This window comes from Hippocampus zosterae, chromosome 17, assembly GCF_025434085.1.
Source record: "Hippocampus zosterae strain Florida chromosome 17, ASM2543408v3, whole genome shotgun sequence".
Taxonomy (NCBI): Eukaryota; Metazoa; Chordata; class Actinopteri; order Syngnathiformes; family Syngnathidae; genus Hippocampus; species Hippocampus zosterae.
Window position 1 is genome coordinate 13582531 of NC_067467.1, and position 18553 is coordinate 13601083.

At 41.7% G+C, this 18553-nt stretch overlaps 1 protein-coding gene across 2 annotated transcripts; it reads left to right on the plus strand.

Annotated features, from left to right (window-relative positions):
- Window positions 1–1134: 1134 nt before the first annotated feature.
- Window positions 1135–18057, plus strand: LOC127590233 (zinc finger protein 646-like). 2 transcript variants are annotated; one of them, XM_052049742.1, is made up of 6 exons: window positions 1135–1372; window positions 8359–8612; window positions 10323–10569; window positions 13058–13261; window positions 13375–13554; window positions 16609–18057. In XM_052049742.1, the coding sequence occupies exons 1-6, from the start codon at window positions 1244–1246 to the stop codon at window positions 16774–16776; spliced, it is 1182 nt and encodes a 393-aa protein (XP_051905702.1). In that variant the 5' UTR covers window positions 1135–1243; the 3' UTR covers window positions 16777–18057. The 2 variants fall into 2 exon arrangements, with proteins under 2 accessions (XP_051905702.1, XP_051905703.1); XM_052049743.1 differs by having other exon boundaries at window positions 13375–13506.
- Window positions 18058–18553: the final 496 nt, after the last annotated feature.

Below are 18553 nucleotides of genomic sequence, written 5' to 3' on the forward strand. Positions count from 1 at the left end.
GTCATGATATAATCGGGGCTTTCAAAGATATCACAAAAACAAACGCAGATAGAATAAACTTCACCTTGTATTACCGGTAAATATTATTTTGTTTTTCTTGCTATCACTTGACCAACATTGTTGTATCAATTAAAACATAATTAAACGTTTTGATACCAAATATTCAAACATTTAATTTTGACCTCATTTGGGACATGTTTCAATGGAGGTCAAAATTAAAATATTTTCTAATCTATTTTGGGTTCATTTTTTACAGTATCTGATTCCAGGAAAGTAATGCCACACATGAACCACACCACACGTCACTTGTTGTAGGAGACTAGTACAGTGCCCTAGGGTGGGCAACGTGTCATAAATACACTTTTTTTTAATTTTAGGGATTTTAGTGTTTCTAGCAAAATATACTGTATGCTTCAGGTGAGCAATTGTAGCATATATTTTGTTCCAGGTTTGTAGTTGAACACTTTCATAGTTATGGATAATCTAACACAATTCATATGATTACAGATTGTAATGTATACTCGCATTCATTTTGCTTATTGGTTAATATGACTAAGCATTTGTATACAGTATCTTACAGAACAAAAAATATGTATTGTAGTTGAAACAACCCAGAATCGTAGTTGATTTGATCCAGCATTTAGTGACGGTATATCTACAGTATTTAAAAAAAAACACGTATCTTGAAACATCACATAATTGCAGTTAATTTGAAATAAGATTTTAGGAAAATAATTCTCACCTGTTGTGTTAAATGTATCAAACGCATGGGTTTGTATTTAATGGAACAACCCATCCAGCTGGGTAAAATTTAAGTACGGGACTGTTGAGATGGGGCTGTAATAACAAAGGAGCTCGGTTGAAAAGAAACCAATTTGGGTTATTTTTGACCAAGTATAAAAAAAAAAATATTTCTTATCTTTGTGCTATTGCATCAATGTATGATGAGGGCAAATTATCAGTTTGTATTTTCAAAGTACTGTGACGAAGGAAATTTAAATAGTAATATTTATTCTGCATCCAAATTTTTACTCGACGCGCAATCTGGATTGCATTCGAAATCTAGTTTCTAATTTTGTTTTATTATACTCCAGTCCAACAGAAGGCAGTAGTGAACCGTATTCCTCCACTTGTCCACCGCCAAAACGCTTATTTCAGAGAAGAAATATTTTTCTTTACAGAAGATCCTGACAAAGCGGCTTGGATTATTATTTATAAAATACAAAGGACCTTATAAGCAACGATGTATGCTAGGACTAATACCGGCAGCTCACATGGAGATTTTCCCGACAGAAATGGAGTGAATTATGTGACACCGACAGAGTCTTTTGGCCATTGCTCCCAATTATTCTGGAAAAAGGATCCACACGACGTAAGAATGCTCACTGCCTAAAATTTTGGCGAACGAATCAGAATTTTTTTTTATAACAGGAAACAAATACATCTGTTTCTCGGTAGTACTAATATTGACATATATTTGTCATGTGTGAGTCTCACGTCAATCTGTCAAACTATACGTTATAGTTTGTGTGGTCATCATCAGCCTTTTGCTAAGGCACCGGAACGGCTTGTGGCCTATTGAGTATTTGCTCCAATAAATGTGTAGTGGTTTAATCTCGTGTGGGTCGTGTTTCCAAGACGGAGACAACTCGCATCACGTTAAGTGCATCTTCCGTACCAAGTGAATATATACTCCCCCTGGTCCGGAATAACGTAGCAACTGGCGAATGTTGTGGAAAATCATCGAGACAAGCTATTGCTAACATTTAAGACGGACCCTGTTGGTAGCTGTGGAGTCACCGCTAAACAAGGTGGCGCACGAACTATACATTTTTGTTTGTGAGAGAGTTAAGTAAATGAGAAAGTTTGCCCTGGACCGTTAGCTGGAATCAGAATGATTTTGGTTTAAGCTTGCATGAGTATTGGCTGCAACATTGTGATCTCAAAGAAACAAAACGATGCTTGACCAACCGGAAACAAGAGCGGAAGGAATCCCACTGGGACTCTCAAAAAGAATTTTGTCATGCCAGGCTGCAGTTCGTAGTTGTGGGTTCTGGGGTATTTCCCCAACCCACCCGCACCCGGTAATCTACTCAAATTTTTTTTAAGTGCGCGTACGTGCGTGTGTTTGTATAGGGCACGACGGATAGGATTTTTTTTAGGGTGATGCTGATTTTTGGCAGAAAAAAATACAAATGACCGATTAATTAATAATAATACACAAAATATTATTTCCCCTCTTCCCCCCCTCCCGATGCATTTCAATGGGCATCAGTTATATGGATTTTTGCTATTAATGAGCAGTCCTGGTCCCTATTACCCACTATTACCATCAAACAGCAGGGATCAGCTGCTGTCGTTTTCTTTTTGGTTCCTAAAATGCGTTATGTGATGCAAATGCATTTCATGAAGTTATAAGGGCATTAATCTTTGTCATACGTGTATTTCTGTTACCAATGAATACCATTGATTGTTTTGATTTATGATGTGCTATGGTTTATCTTATTTTAAAAAAAATGTCTAGAGGATGTACAGTATGTAAAATAGTGACATTCCGATCAATTTCTTGCACAACTTGCGTTGCTCACCTAAGCATTGCTTGTAAAAATTAACATTTGCTATGTTTTGAATGACAGCTCCATAGAATTACCTTCTAAACAAATTTCATAATACAATTCCAATGCAGTTGGCACGCAAAATATGTTGAACATGTATTTAATTGAATACACTACAAAAAGAAGATATCTAATGTTAAAACTGATACAATTGATTGTTTTTAACAAATAAATCTTTAACTTTAATTTTATGGCTTAAATATGTTCCAAAAGGCTGGGACACGGTCATGTTTACCGCTGTCCTCCATCACCTTTTCTTTTAACAGCATTCAATAAACATTTGGGAACTGAGGACACAAATTGTTTAAGCTTTATTGGTGGAATTCTTTACCATCCTTGTACCTTCAGCTGTTTAACAGTCTGGGATGTCCATTGTCATATTTTACGCATCATAATGTACCACATGTTTTCAATGGGAGACAGGTCTGGATGGCAGGCAGGTCAGTCGAGTACACGCACTCTTTTACTAGAACACCACAGTGTCCTAACACGTGCAGAATGTGGTTTGTCATTTGTCTTGCTGAAATAATTAGGGGAGTCCATGAAATAGACATTGCTTGGATTGCAGCATACATTTCTCCAAAGCCCGTATGGGCCTTTCACCATTAACAGTGACTTTAGTTAAGTTACCCATGCCATTGGCACCAACACAGCCCCATACTATCACAGATGCTGGCTTTTCAACTTAATATCCATAACAGCCTGCTGTTTTTTTCCTCTTTGGCCTGAAGGACACGACGTCCATAATTTCCCAAAACAATTTGAAATATGGACTTGTCAGACCACAGAACATATTTACATCTACTTTGGATCAGTCCATCTTAGATGAATTTGGGCATTTCTGGGTGTTATTGAGAATGGTTTTTGCTTTGCCTAGTAGAGTTATGAGTTACATTTATGGATGTAGCGCTGAGCTGTATTTACTGACATTGAAGTGTTCCTCAGTCATGTGCTGATATACTTGACACATTCGTTTTTTTTGATACAGTGTTGCCTTAGGGATCAAAGGTCACGGGCATTCAGTGTTAGTTTTCGGCCTTGACGCTTCCATACAGTGATTTCTCAAGATTCTCTGAACCTTTTGATGAAACTATGGCAGGCCTGAGGATTTCAGAAATGAACAGAAACAGTTTTCCGGTTCCATTTGATTACCCATTGGGAAACCACTGTAACAAATTTGGGGTTTCGTCATGGGAATGCATTTATACATTTTGACTGATATGCATAATCAAGAATTGTGATACTTAAAAGTCTAATATTTAAAGGGTAAATGTTTGAAAACTAAGCATTAACAATGAACATAATTACATCAGCTGCCGGGTACTCCAGGTTTATTCAATAAAATAAATGGATCAAAATATGTTGTTTAACACTTTTATCGTACTCATATTACATCATGAATACAGCAGACCACAAAATCTGGCTACAGTATATACCAGGGGCCAGAAGTAAAGCGGACTCTGTTAACATGATTATGTGTGTGTACTATTTATGTAAATAAACTTAATATCAATGGCTACTTACCCCCTTTATTAATACGAAAGCATGTAAGAGGAATTGAATGATTAAAATCACGTGATGAATCTTTTGAAAAATGACCTTATTACAGTATAGACTTATAGTATTGATATGGCTTGACGTCCTCTTTGCAACCCTAAGACGATGCACTGTGTAATCGACGATCAATCTGACCAAAGAATCTACCACATGTCATCCGTAGGGCTGCCGATAGTTAACATTCATGGCATCCCTTCACTGGCTTTCCATTCATTTGAGAGTTTTTTCAAGATCCTTCTCTTTGTTTTCAAATCTCTGAATAATCTCGCACCACCTTACCTCTCCGAGGTCATCCGCCCCTACACACCTGCCCGGCGCCTCAGGTCTGTGGACCAGACATTATTAGAAGTACCAAGAACTAAACTGAGGCTCAGAGGGGATCGAGCCTTTTCTGTTGCTGGTCCTTCTCTCTGGAATGACCTCCCACTGAACATTCGGCAAGCCTCCTCGCTTCCCATCTTCAAATCCCTCCTCAAAACTCACTTGTATTCTTTGGCATTTGACTCAGCATGACTTAGATTTGTTCTTGGTTTTACTGTTTGGTGCTTTCTACCGCCTTTATAACCGATTTGTCTTACTGTTTATTGTGCATGTTAAATTGCTCCGTGTACAGCACTTTGTATGCAGTGATGGCTGTTTGAAAGTGCTCTATAAATACGGTTGACTTGACTTGACATTAGTATTAGTACACTTTGTGAAGAATGTTTTATCCATAAAGTTACCATGTCTACAACTAGTAAATCATAGTATAACTAAGACTGTTTCATAATATGTTTCATAGCGATTACCATTTAGATCAAATGATCAACTTCATCACACGTCAGCTTGGTAATACGCCATTCAACGGATGATTCGAAAGAAAAATCCGACTGGCATTCCCATTTCTATATAGTCACTTATATTAACACTTAAGGTTTCTGCTTAGTTTCACCTCCAAACGAATTTGTTGTATGAACGTATTGTATTTATAAAATAAAACAACACCTCACTAGGGTTGCGGGGGGTGCTGGAGCCTATCCCAGCCGTCTTCGGTTGCCAGCCAATCGCAGGGCACACAGAGACAAACAACCATCCACACTCACAATCACACCTAGGGACAATTTCAGAGAGTTCAATCAGCCTGCCACACATGTTTTTGGAACGTGGGATGAAACCGGAGTACCCGGAGAAAACCCACGCAGGCCCGACGAGAACATGCAAACTCCACACAGGGAGGCCGGAGCTGGAATTGACCTCTGCACTGTGAAGTTGACGTGCTAACCACTGGACTACCGGGCCGCCCTAAAATAAAATTTTAAAATAATGCTTGACTACAGAACAAACGCACCGTCCGGGCCTGTCTTGGCCACGGTCAAGCCCACAGTGTGTACTGCAAATACAATCACCCAGTTCAAGGTGGACTGCGCTTGCTGCCCAAAGACAGCTGACTCCACGACTGCGACCTTTGTGTGGTTAAGTAGGCTCAGATAATGAATGGATGGACTTTCGATGTAATAATGTTCTGCAAATAGTGCAATGGCAGGTGTTTTGCTTGTTCTTCTGATCCATGACGCATTATTTGTCTTTCCCATCGCCTGCCCTCATACCACGTCACAGCGTGCTGGTTGCATTGACTCTATATTACGCTAATGCAGGGGTGCCCAAACCTTTTGGACCGAAGATCTACTTTTCGATCAACCAACCTCCCGCGATCGACCCGTTACCGCGCACGCACGCATACGCACCCATCCATGTACACACACATGCACACACACATAAGAAACAGCCTGACGTGGAGGCGTGCGACGCACTTAGGCAGCATGTTCACGATTGTAGCTCACGCGTACCGTTTTTAAAATGCCTTGCTCAGCCCTCCAGATTCCCATTCTTTGCCCGTCCCCTCTGTGAATTATACAAAACAAACTCTTAATGAGAGTAATGATAACGATAAAAGATATCGCGCAACAACTCTGATCACAAGCTGCAACTGCAGACTGCTGAGTGCTAACAACGTCCGGTGACGCAGTCACATGTCACTGTTGGTGAAAGATGACCTGCTTTATATTATTTTTTAAATACTTTTTGTGAAAGTGAGATTAATAGAATTATTAGGGTACAGTGTGCATTAACACAAAAAATATATGACTAAAATGCACAGAGACCAGAGATGAAAGTCCTTCGGATTTTCCTGGATTTTCAGATTTTCATGAAAATTTCTCCGGAGAATTGAGGAACAATTGCCTAAAATTAATCCAGATATTAGTTGACAACATTGCACGAACACACGTTTGAGTTTGTTGTTTTGCTTTCACGAGCGTAGCCATATTGAGGCACTAACACTTGTAACAGTTAAGAGATTTTTGTTTGTGTAATAACGACACAAGACATGATGGCGTTTGACTAATGCTTTAGTAGAACGAATGGCAACTTGCAACAACAGTAGTAAGCGGCATTTTGCCACTTGGGTTATACCATTTAAGGGGGGGGTATTCCATAAACAATTTACGTCTCTTTATAAACACACTTGCTAAACCCCAGTGGAACGAATAAAAGACACTGTGGACAATACAGTTTTTGCCATAAAAATATATATTTGGACAAAACGGAAACGCGCAGATTGGTAGAAAAACGTGTCCGTCCAACTTCGAGTGTCTTCTCGGCTATCTTAGCTAAGCTGTTGTCGTGTGTGACGTAGGTTGCGTTGGCGCTGATTGGTTGAAATCAAAAGACGTACTTGCGTACATGTTCACGCTGACGCGCGCACAGCAGAGGGAAGCTGACTACCTACTGATGAGGCGCGCTTAGCGCAAGTGGCGTCGCCACAACAGTAATACCCTCGCCTCGCATTCTCATGGCCTCGCCATATTTCGGAGATTTCGAAATTTCGGCGAAAACGGAAGCCACAAAGGGTGTGTGTGTGTGTGTGTGTGTGTGTGTGTGTGTGTGTGTGTGTGTGTGTGTGTAATATATATATAATTTATGTCCCTGGAATTTTCAGGAAAGTCAACTTTCATCTCTGGGAGACACAAATGTTTTTTTTTCCCTCTACACCCCTCGGATCGACTTGGGAACAGTCCTCAATCCACTGGTCGATCGCGATTGACGTAATGGGCACCCCTGCGTTCATGCTTAAAAATGCGTCCAGTGTGAACGAAGCAGAAGACTGGCTAAGTGAGTCAATCCAATTGAGCACAGGTGTCAGAAGTTCTGGCGCAGGGGCTCGATCTGCCGCATCATATCATTTTATGCGGCCCCCAGAAGCAATTCAAGCATGTCAACATCCATGATGGTTGCTAAAGTCTGAACCCAAAAATCTAAATTGCCATATGTAATGTAATAATTACAATGTTTGAACAATCCATTATGATTGACTTCTGATGTCAAAACTAGTTATTTTTCTATTTGTTGTTCGGTGCGTATGCAATATGTGGAGGTGGTTAAACATTTATACGGTTTCACAAAATTCACAGTCAAGGGAAACCGTAAATACAATGTGGCCCGCGACAAAAATGAGTTTGACATGACAGACAGAGCGTGCATTTTCCCTCCTGAAGTGGAGACTGGAGGAATAAATCTGCAGAAAAAAAAAACAAAAAAAAGAACTGATTCATGAGGCTGTGGTAAAGGCCTGGGAAAAAATTCAAATGAAGAATGCAACAATCTGGTGATGACAATAGGTGGCAGGCTTGATGTCATTATTGCAAGTAAGGGTTTAAGCTAGGAATATCATTCTTATATTATTCGTTTCACGTTCCTTTAATGTCCGATCCACTACTACACACTCTATTGTAAAGTGGGTGCTTTGTCCTGATTTGTTAAACACCATCAATAACATCTGGAATTCTACATTTTTGCTAAATATTCATCTTTTGTTCTGAAACCCAAATGGCTTACACCAGTGCGAAAAGTTTGTTCGAGCCTCGGGGCTCATCCTTTACTATCTACTTGAGACTATGAGTTACATGGCTGTTGTAGTTTGCCAAACCCAAACATAATAAACTGTCATATCCACAATGGTTATGATGTGGCGGAATAAAGCACCCATTAAGATGAGATCATTATTTCAACATATAATTTTTGTGCCTTTTTTTCCCTCCCCAGGTATGTTGTTGTGCCGTGAGATTTATGTAATGTAAAATTGGATTCATTATCTTAAAAGTTGGGGAAACGCTGTAGTCACTTAAACAATTTCAATCTTTTGTGACAGTCGAGTTCAACCATCAACTGGTGTGATCAGCTCCCGTCATCGTCAGCTGCGCTCTCAAGCTCCAGTCTCTCTTCAGCCTCTCTCTCCAGTTCCAGTCTCTCCTTAGAATCCAGAGCGCCAGTACCAGCAACATCCGCATCGGATGACATGGATTCAGATGAGAGGCCATATGTCTGTGACTTGTGTAACTGCGCCTACAAACATGCCAGCTCCTTGCTCAACCACAAGCTCACTCACAAGACTGGAGACTTCAGGTAGCGAGTCAAAACTATTTATGGAATTATGAAGATCCCGTTTTAAACTTTTTTTTTAAAAAATGTGAAATGGACAAAATTCAAATTTTCACTACTTTATTAGCCGCTTTTAGTTTATGGAACGGATCATGAGCAGTGGAAAATAAATACCCAGCCTCACAGCTGAAAACAAGAAGGCACATTGATATGCAAAAATAAGTACACATCAACAAGACTGTTTTTACGACTGCAGGTTGGGACATGACGACATATGATATTGCAAAAATTAGGTGAACTGGAGGGCGGCTCGGTAGTCCAGTGGTTTGCACGTCGACTTCACAGTGCAGAGGTACCGGGTTCAATTCCAGCTACGGCCTCCCTGTGTGGAGTTTGCATGTTCTCCCCGGGCCTGCGTGGGTTTTCTCCGGGTGCTCCGGTTTCCTCCCACGTTCCAAAAACATGCGTGGCAGGCGGATTGAACACACTAAATTGTCCCTAGGTGTGTGTGTGTGTGTGTGTGTGCATGCGTGTGCGCGTGCGTGTGCGTGTGCGTGCGCGTGCGTGTGTGTGTGTGTGTGTGTGTGTGTGTGTGTGTGTGCGTGCGTGCGCATGGTTGTTCATCTCTGTGTGCCCTGCAATTGGCTTGCAGCCGATTCAGGGTGTCCCCCGCCTAGTGCCTGATGACGGCTGGGATAAGCTCCAGCTCCCCCCGCGACCCTCGTGAGGATTAAGCGGTTTGGAAAATGGATGGATGGATGAATAGGTGAACTGGTAGTATGTCAATATATGAAGGAGAATTACAGAATGTATATTCTCAACAAATCTCATGTAAGTGGCCTTAATTTGAATAAATCTGTCCCGAAAAGAAAAATCCCCATGTATGGGAAGGAGGGCGGACACATCATGTCTTGTGTATTTTGCTTTGTTCCCATCGTATGTTTGAGCGTGTGTCTGTCTGATCGCTGACGGAGGCGTGCCGCCCATGTACAACATCATTTCGATTTCGCAGCCTTTTTGGGACATGTTGGCCATCCAAAACAACCATTCAGAACTCCAAAGTCACATGCCATCCATCAGTGAATAAAATGGTTTGAAAATTAGTAATCTTGTATTTTTGAGCCCACTTCAAACATTTGAAGTATATGAAGTGTGGGTTGAACACATTTGTCCTCGTCTCAGGGTTCCTGTAGATCCTTAACAGAAAATCAATCCATGAATCTAAAAACCAGGCCTTAATTGGCCTTAAAATATCTGAAATCAGTTTCTAAAAGTTAAAAAAAAAAGTTTATACATTAGTAGGATGTTATCATTGTCAATATACTCAAATCTCAAAATAAATTAACATTCATCAATAATGAATGTACCGAATGACTCATGCAATCACAATTATAGCAGAATCAACAAAATAGAGATTAGATATAATCAGGAATCTTTCTAGCAGATGCATCTCATTTATGTACTCGAGCAACTTTGGACAGGGTGGCACATAAACAATATTCAGAAGTTACTTTGTTTCAGTTTCAAATGGAATTAAAAAGTCTTGAATTCAACTTGCCTGAAGCTTTAGGAAAGCCGTACTCTGCCAACACGGGTCAGATCTTTCAAATCATTGTCGTTTTGCTCTTTACATGGAGAAATAATTACCAATATTCAATATGTGTGAGACTGACCAATACTCTTGTAGTCATCTCTTCAACATTAAACGTGTTTTTTTCTCTTTATACAATACAGATGCGACTTTTGCAGCAAGCCCTACACCAACTACATGTCTTTGCGTAACCATATGCGAATCCATGGTCAGAAGCGTTACATGTGTGATCGTTGTGGGAAGGCTTTTCGTTTGGCACGGTATCTCCGGAACCACCAGAGGATCCATGATGATGGGCCGAACCGATTTGACTGCCCTTCCTGCTCCAAGAGTTACAGGACAATGCTAGAGCTGGCTCAACACCGTTGTAGTGCTGCAACACCCAGCCAGGTGGGTCTCTATAAGATGGTGTTCAGAAATCATAGCTGTTTCAGTGATGTCTCCAAAACAATTCAACTTGACGTCAGACGTTCGTCAAAAGCCAATTTGTGTTCTTGAATAAATTACATTCTTCTTGCAGGGTGGTATGGTAAGTCGCATATTCTGAAAGGCACGTGTCTCTGATTGCCGTGCGTTCTTCTCTACCGCTCCAAAAGTACCTGTGTTGTCAAGCCGGTCCATTTTTCACTAGCAAGCTCACCAGGGCTGCACAGTATTGGAACAACATGTCATATTGGTGTTGAATATGAGGGTATCGAAAATTCAAAAGACGCACATATATTATTCATTTTCCGGCTGGAACTGATTATTTTAAGAATCGATCAATGTTTTTTTTCTGCATCCCTTAATTAAAAAGCTCAACATCATTTCAAATTGGCATTGTGCAAAAACTTGTGCACAAAAGTTGGCACTTGAACATAGCAGAGCTCTTGAAGTAAATTATAATGGGGTATGGTGGATCATATAAAAGTTGAGCTTGGGATATAGCACGACCAGGGGGCTAGGCCATCTAGGATTAATTCCCCAGGCACATGCAGTGGCTGGCCGTATACCAGCTCAGCAGATGAGGTCTGGATATGATTGGAGACCAAACATAACCCACGGGAGAAGGGCAGCCCATGGGACTGGCCCCTCAAAGCAGCTTCATAGAACGATAAAACTTGTTACAGAGCCTGTTGCCTCGCGTGCGGCATGCAGCAGTGCAGTGAGTGACTCTTCACCCCCAGACCTTCAGCGACTGCTGTCCAGACCTCTCACGATGAGATGAGATGAGTGATACACAGGAAGAACACAGTGACCCAAACAGGTCCGCATATACATGATCAAAACGTCTCTCCAGCATTAGAAACCGAGCCAACGAGGCCCTAATATGGCGCTGAACCTCAGTGCTGGCAAGCCATGCAGGAGCAAGCTCGCGTCCTGACGTCTCTCCTGCGATCCTGTCAGATAAACTTCACACCCGGGTGGAAAAAGCTGTGAATACCGCACTCTGGCAGCCAGACACCACTGTGGGGTGTGGTCGGCTGTTGGAAACATCACAGAAAAGTATGCCATTGGTGTCACCAAACGTGAGGTTTTCCAGACACAGTCTGTCAGTCGCCGTCCATGGAGTGCAATCACGCCCCAGCTAAACGGCCGACCCACCAGGAGAGATAGTGCGCAACATACTGTAATTGTCCTTTCCAGGCCCCTGCGAGATGTCTGTCATCGACTCAGAAATGGCAGCGAGCTAACGATGCTGTTGACCAAACCATGGCATTGAGGTTTTTACCTTGGCAAATGTCAGTGAGATTTAGTCCATGAGGGCGGTGAACTGGTGCCCCTCTAACAGGAATCGCAAGTGTAAGGTGGTGACGAGGAGGCCCGGGAGCTCTTGGTCAAAGGAGCTGTACTTCCCCTCGTTATGGAGCCCAATGGTGAAGAAAGCCAGTGGTTGGCAGGCTCCACACACCCACTGCAGTACTCACACACTGCTCCCAGTCTGATGCATCTGTCGTGAGGGCGACCAGGGCAGCGGGAAATGGGTGCACTAACAGCTGTTATAGAAGTTAACCATACTAAAGAACTTCTGCAGGAACTTCACAGTAGAGGGTATGGAAAACTGGCAAAACGGCGTCCACTCTGGCAGAAAGGGGACGGCTTTCTGTGAAGTGATGAGGAGCCTGAGGAAGTTAATTGGTGCCTTCCAAATATGGTGCACATCATAGGGGAATTTTCGGTCATGCTTCGTCTGGTCCCTCACCAAACCTCATACAAGTTGGCGACTAGGAAATATGTTTTTGGATTGTGGGAGGAAACCGTAGTACCCGGAGAAAACCCACGCAGGCCCGGAAAGAACATGCAAACTCCACACAGGGAGGCCGGAGCTGGGATTGAACCCATACCTCTGCACTGTGAGGTCTAAGCGCTAACCACTGGATCACCGGGCTGCTGTAATGACAATCCACTTTTCAAAAAAACAAACAAACAAACAAACAAACAAAAATTGACTAAAAATACATCAAACATGCACCCATTAAACACTGTTCCCGGACTCCAGCCCGTTCCAATGGGCTTCTGGCCAGCAAATTTGTAGCTGTAAGTGATTTGGCTGCCCTGCTCTATTGTCTTGTAATTGAGCATTGCAACTGCTTGCATTGTCTGTTTTATGTCTTACTTATTTGGTTCTTATTTCTGTCATTGTGGTTTTAAAGTTTTATGTGTCTCACTGTGCTATTCTAGAAACCTACCGTGGGACAACGGCTGAAAACTAGCATTGATGCTAAGTCCGGCTCATTTACACTGTTTATTCTTGTGTTGATTAATGTGCGCTGTCCCAATAGAATAAAACAAACAAATCGGATCCTTGATATACACAAACTCCATGATAAGGAGAGGGTGCTTTATCACATTTCTTATCACTCAATCGTTCTCTGCTCTCATCCCTCCTCCCATTCAGTCTGGCAGCCGTCGTTCAAATTTCTCTGCCACACCTCGCCGTCAGCAGCAGCGGCAACAACAGCAGAACAATGCCTCCTCCATACTGCAATCGCAGCACGGAGGACACAGTCAACAGGAACCTCTGCCCTCTCACTGCGTTTCCCCTATGTCCCAGGGAGGCCAGAGTGGTGGAGTGAGCCAATCTGTCCCTGATCCTCACCAGGTAGGGAAAACAAATTCGGGACTTGTTCGTGGTTTTCATTTCATTATATTTTCTCTGATAATGGATAACTATTCACACTGTTGTTTTTTTTATTATTATTTTTTTGCAAACAGGGCCGAGCCAGCACTGTGTCGTCCCAGAGCAGCCAGTCAAGTATGAGGAGCTCAACCTCCTCCAAACACATCTCCTCCTCCAGCACTACAGCACCATCCTCCTACTCTCTTCTCCAGCCCCTGGTGCCTGAGGTAAAGGAGATGAGCTTGGGATACACTAGGCTGAGCGCCAATCTCATGGTAGGAGAGAAAACCACCGTCTGCTACATGCTGACTAGCGGCTTTTTGTTGTCTGCCTACTAACATCGGGAAAAATAATTTATTCATACTCAAGACTTAAAACATGATCCTGTCCACCAGTAACATGGTGATATGTAGTGTTTGGACACAAACTACCCGCTATGAGTATTTGCGTCAGTCACAGGGCATCTGCTGCCAGGGAATGAAGGCTTGAACTTAGTTACCCCCATAGACAACATTATTACAACCATCCCAATTCCCATGGAGCTGTAATAATGACTTGATGGCATACATTTGGGTTCAGTATGAGTTATGGAAATGATTTTCACTGGAGATGCATTATATTCTGTATTTTTTTGAAAAAAAAAATAACCTGATTTAAAGCCACAGCAGCAAAATCTAGTTATAAAAACAAATTTGAACATACTGTGGCTGCTTCATATTAATGGTCGCTTGTTTCCACGTGACAAAATGCGATATTTGCAAAGAAAGAGATCATACGGATGAATTTCGAAAACGTATTGACCTTAAACCAGTGTTTCTCAAATAGTGGGGCGCGAGGCTCCGTCAAGTGGGGCACGTTTAACCTTGGGGAACATGCTTTTAAATTTTTTTATTGTCCTAAAATAACGTGCAGTTGCACCTCCACTACGGTAGGGGGCAATGGCGCTCTCATTGGCAGAGTTTGCGCAGGGAGCATTCTCAGGGCGGAAATATGACGAAGCGTATGTAGCGCTTTGGCTTCAATGTGACCGCGGTGGCAGCCGAGGAAAGATCGATGTGCTTACTGTGTCTAAAAATTTTGGTAGCGGACAGCCAAATAAATTAAGGCGTCACTTATTACACCTCAATAACGCTGATAAGATGCTTGAGGTTTTTTTTTTTTTTTTTTTTTTTTCAGCAAAAACGTGACGAATATTCCTAAGAATCATGCCGCTTTGTGACTGTTACTTCAGTAAACTGAAATACAAGTCCCGGCTACACATTGAGCATTAGCCGAGAGTTGCTGTGTCCTGCTCCAAACCTCGCTTCGATAAGCTGTGCATTGCAAAACGTGCCCATTGTAGCCATCAATCCAGACATCATCTTTGATTTTTAAAAAAAAGCACAAATTGTTTTGTATATTTTTGTTTTCCCTTCTTAAAGTTTTTTTTATATTGTGCTCCTGAGATAATGTTGGTGATTAGCTTGAATGCATTATTAGTTATTGATTTTATGCAATTTTATTTTTCAATATCGTATGGTTTGACATGGTCAGTCAAAAAATATTTATTGTTAAATTAAGGATTTATTATTTTTGAATTTCAGATGCACTTTAAATAATTTCTGTTCCAGTTACTAAAGCTATTCTTTGTTGTAAGTTGGTCCATAGTTCTTTCTTTTTTTATTCTCTTACACGTTAATAAGGATACAGTGTTATGCAGAGGTGTACTTATAACAATTTTATAGACAAATGATAGTATTTATTTATAGTCGTGCGGTGGGGGTGGGGGGGCACGCAAGATGTTTTCCTCTTCCTTGGGGGGGCATGACAGAAAATAATTGAGAACCACTGCCTTAAACACCGGAGATGCACCCCCCATGCAGCTTTTTACACAGTGGCATGAGAGAACCATTCCCAGTCACCCTTGTTGTTAAATGAGGCCAATTCACTGACTTCAGGCAGCAGTGCACATACTGTAAGTCCGTAGCAGTGCAGCCTATGGAAAGCCGTTGGTTACGTGTTTAGGAGATGTTGATCCAGGGCCAGAAATGCTGTCGTCGTGGGCTAGCCACTAGTGTCTGTCATTGGTGCCAGTAATGGTGGGAGTTGCACCGCAAAGACTCCGCTGCACGCGCGCACACACACACACACACACACACACACACACACTCTCAAACAACTCGGGCGGACTGGGCTGGTCGGCAGGTCACTGACGGACTCACCGGACTGACGATGCCCACTTCTGGTTATTGGTGTTTTTAGCATCACTGAGTAGCAGTTATCTTGAAACTTCTCTCATCCGGTGAACGCCATAACTGCAAAGGAACTGAGAAACAGGGCGCACACTTTAAAAGACGAAGGCGCCTTGACTCAAAGGACAACGATGACGTGTATGTTGCAGTGCTAAGAAATGTTGTCGAAGGCAGAAATGTATACACAGTGTGTGTGTAAGGCAGAAATGTATACACAGTGTGTGTGTGTGTATACAGTATATCTAATTTTAAACTGCCAATGAAAGTTATTTCGTTATCACTGTAATTTTTTTTCTTGGTTAAAAATACAGAAGATTAAAAACACAATTGTAATGTACGGCCAACTAGTTTTCATTTTTTTAGAAAACAAATGACTGTTTTCAGTTCTTTGCAACCTATAAATTGTCTTGGGAAGATTGCTGTGCATCATAACTTGGAATAATGTAATTTTACAAGAAAATATTTTTGAAAGTAAACATTTTACAATTGGGAGGTTTGTGTAAAAACAGTCCAATTCTCTAACGCTCATTTGCATCGACGATAGAAATCAGGGAAAGACATAATTGATATAATAAAATGTGGTGTCAAGCCGACTATGCACTTTTTAGCTTTGCAGTACAGGGGGACTGAGTTCACTTCCTACCACTTCGGAAAAAGCAGCGAGCCAAACAGCCACGACTCGGGAAAATAACTGAGCACTGGAGAATGCTGAAGCATTTACCCGCCTTGATAGTCTGGTTGCTATCTTACTGCCTATTGGTGCGCAACTTTATAAATTCAAATTTGAAATCGTACCAGACTTAAGGACGTGTTGTAATAGTATTCATTCATGTATATGTTCAATTAACTCTGTACTCGGGTTACAATTTTTATGCTTATTGGCGTTCTGCCCAGGCCGTAGTAGGTTAGCAGTGTACACTGAGGCACAAGATGATTTTTTTTAAAGTTATGGCAATGACCTTCCTGAAATCATGTTGTCCATGCACTCACTTTCTCTTCCTCCCTCCCTCCCTCTCTCTCTCTCTACCTGCCCATCACCCACTTTTCCTCTTGTCACTCTTCTTTTCTCGACATTATCTTTGACCCTTTCCACCACAGCCGAAGCACCAGGACACTTTCTCCCTGACACCTCAGCGGCCCCTCACCACTATCAACCCCATTGGCCACTCCCTCCATCCGAACGGAGCGACAACACTCAAGCCTTCACCCGTGCCACGTACCATCCAGGCTATGCCATGGGAGCAGCGCTCGCTCTACAATCAATAAACATTCAGGAACCAGCGTCCCTCTTCATAGTTCATCCAACACACAACCCCTCACTCTTCTTTCCCTCGACTTTGCCGCTTCCAACATTTACGGACTGAGGACATCAAACACCGTTTGAATGCCAGAGTGAGCTCATTTTGGGACATGTTTGTGGGAATGGAAAACGGCAACCGTTCTGAACTAGTTGAGATAATTACTGAATAGTTAGATTTTTTGTTTGTTTGTTTGTTTTTTTTACATCTCGCCCCTTGTGTATGATGCATACTGGTCATCAGTTAACATCTGTGATTTCATTCAGAATGACTCTCCACACCTTCCTCTCCTCATGGAACATGATATATGCTTCTGCTAATTCTATGGTGATCAAATACATTTGAATGGAAATATTCCATTGCCTGTTCAACCCAATATTTTCAAGATTAGGCAGGTCAACCTTTTCCCGTTTGTTCTTTCTGAACTTCTGCAATTAAAAAAAAAATGTTACTGAGCACTCTTACACCCCTCGACTTTGTGCCACAATGTACATACAGTGTACATTATTCACATCAGGACTACTGAATGAAATATACATCTTTAGTCTTACCCGTAGAGAAATATTGAGGAACTGCTGTCGTTGCAAGGATACTTTCCAGACTAGTCTGTTCACACTTTAGCCCTTCCATCAATCTTTTATACAAATTGTACATTTATTTCAACAAGATGTACACATTATAAAGTCACATTTGGCTCGTGGCTTGTACCTAAAATCCAAAAGAGAACATTGTTCATTGAACTCAGATACCTTTCAAATTAAAGCACTCTTAAGACAAATTTATACTTGTGACACTTATATATTAAACGTTGTACTTTTCCAGAGCCTGTACCAGCTAGTATGTTGTTGTGAGCCAGTTTCTGCCCACATTACAATTGCATTTGGGGAAAAAAAGGTTTCTCTGTAGCTCAGGACCCACACATTACCCTAAAATGGCTTATTATATGATTTTTCAAAAAGCACCAGGGTAGAGTTTCCTTTCGCAGCTAGTTTGCTAAATAATTCCACATACTGTACATCTGTAGCTGGATGTGACAGTCACGAGATCCAGGTTAGTTTGATAAAGTTTCACGATGGATCCTGTATGTAGCTCGGTTACATTTCTGTTAAAAGATCCCAAAATCCTACTGACATTTTTTCTTTTTAAATTTATTTCTATTTTTTATTAATGTCATCGATGTTTTCTCTTTCCTTGTTAAGTGTCTTGAGTATTTAGAAAAGTACTATACAAATAAAATGTTTTATCACCACCGGTTTTGTTTTTCCTTTCATGCAGACTGCATTCGAGGGAACATTTATGCATTTCAACTCGTGATTCTATGTCAAAATTATGCAAATGCAAACTGTAGTTGCACCAAGAATTGTTTTCAGAGTAGATTTTGGAATTCCAGTTTGCTCTCTGTCTCGAGGCACTGACTGGCTAATCCTGCACTTGAGTATGAGTGAGTAGTGACGAGCGCAAAATTGCCCAGCAGCGATCAGAGGAAGCGGAGTGGCGCATCTGTTGAAACGAGGCTGCAATTTGTGTTTTTAAATGATCCCCACTGAGAGTACAAGCGTATCAGGCTGAAGATCTCCACCGTGAGGTCGCTTCCGGGGCAGGCTCCATTTAATGATTTCCCAGGCCTGTGGCACAGCCGTGTGTCATCCCAGGTGTCTCACTAAAACTGCTAGAGTGAGTCTGAATATTATTCATGATCAAGGTTTTGTTCCTCATAGTTTAAAAACCTGTGTAGTAGGCGGCCC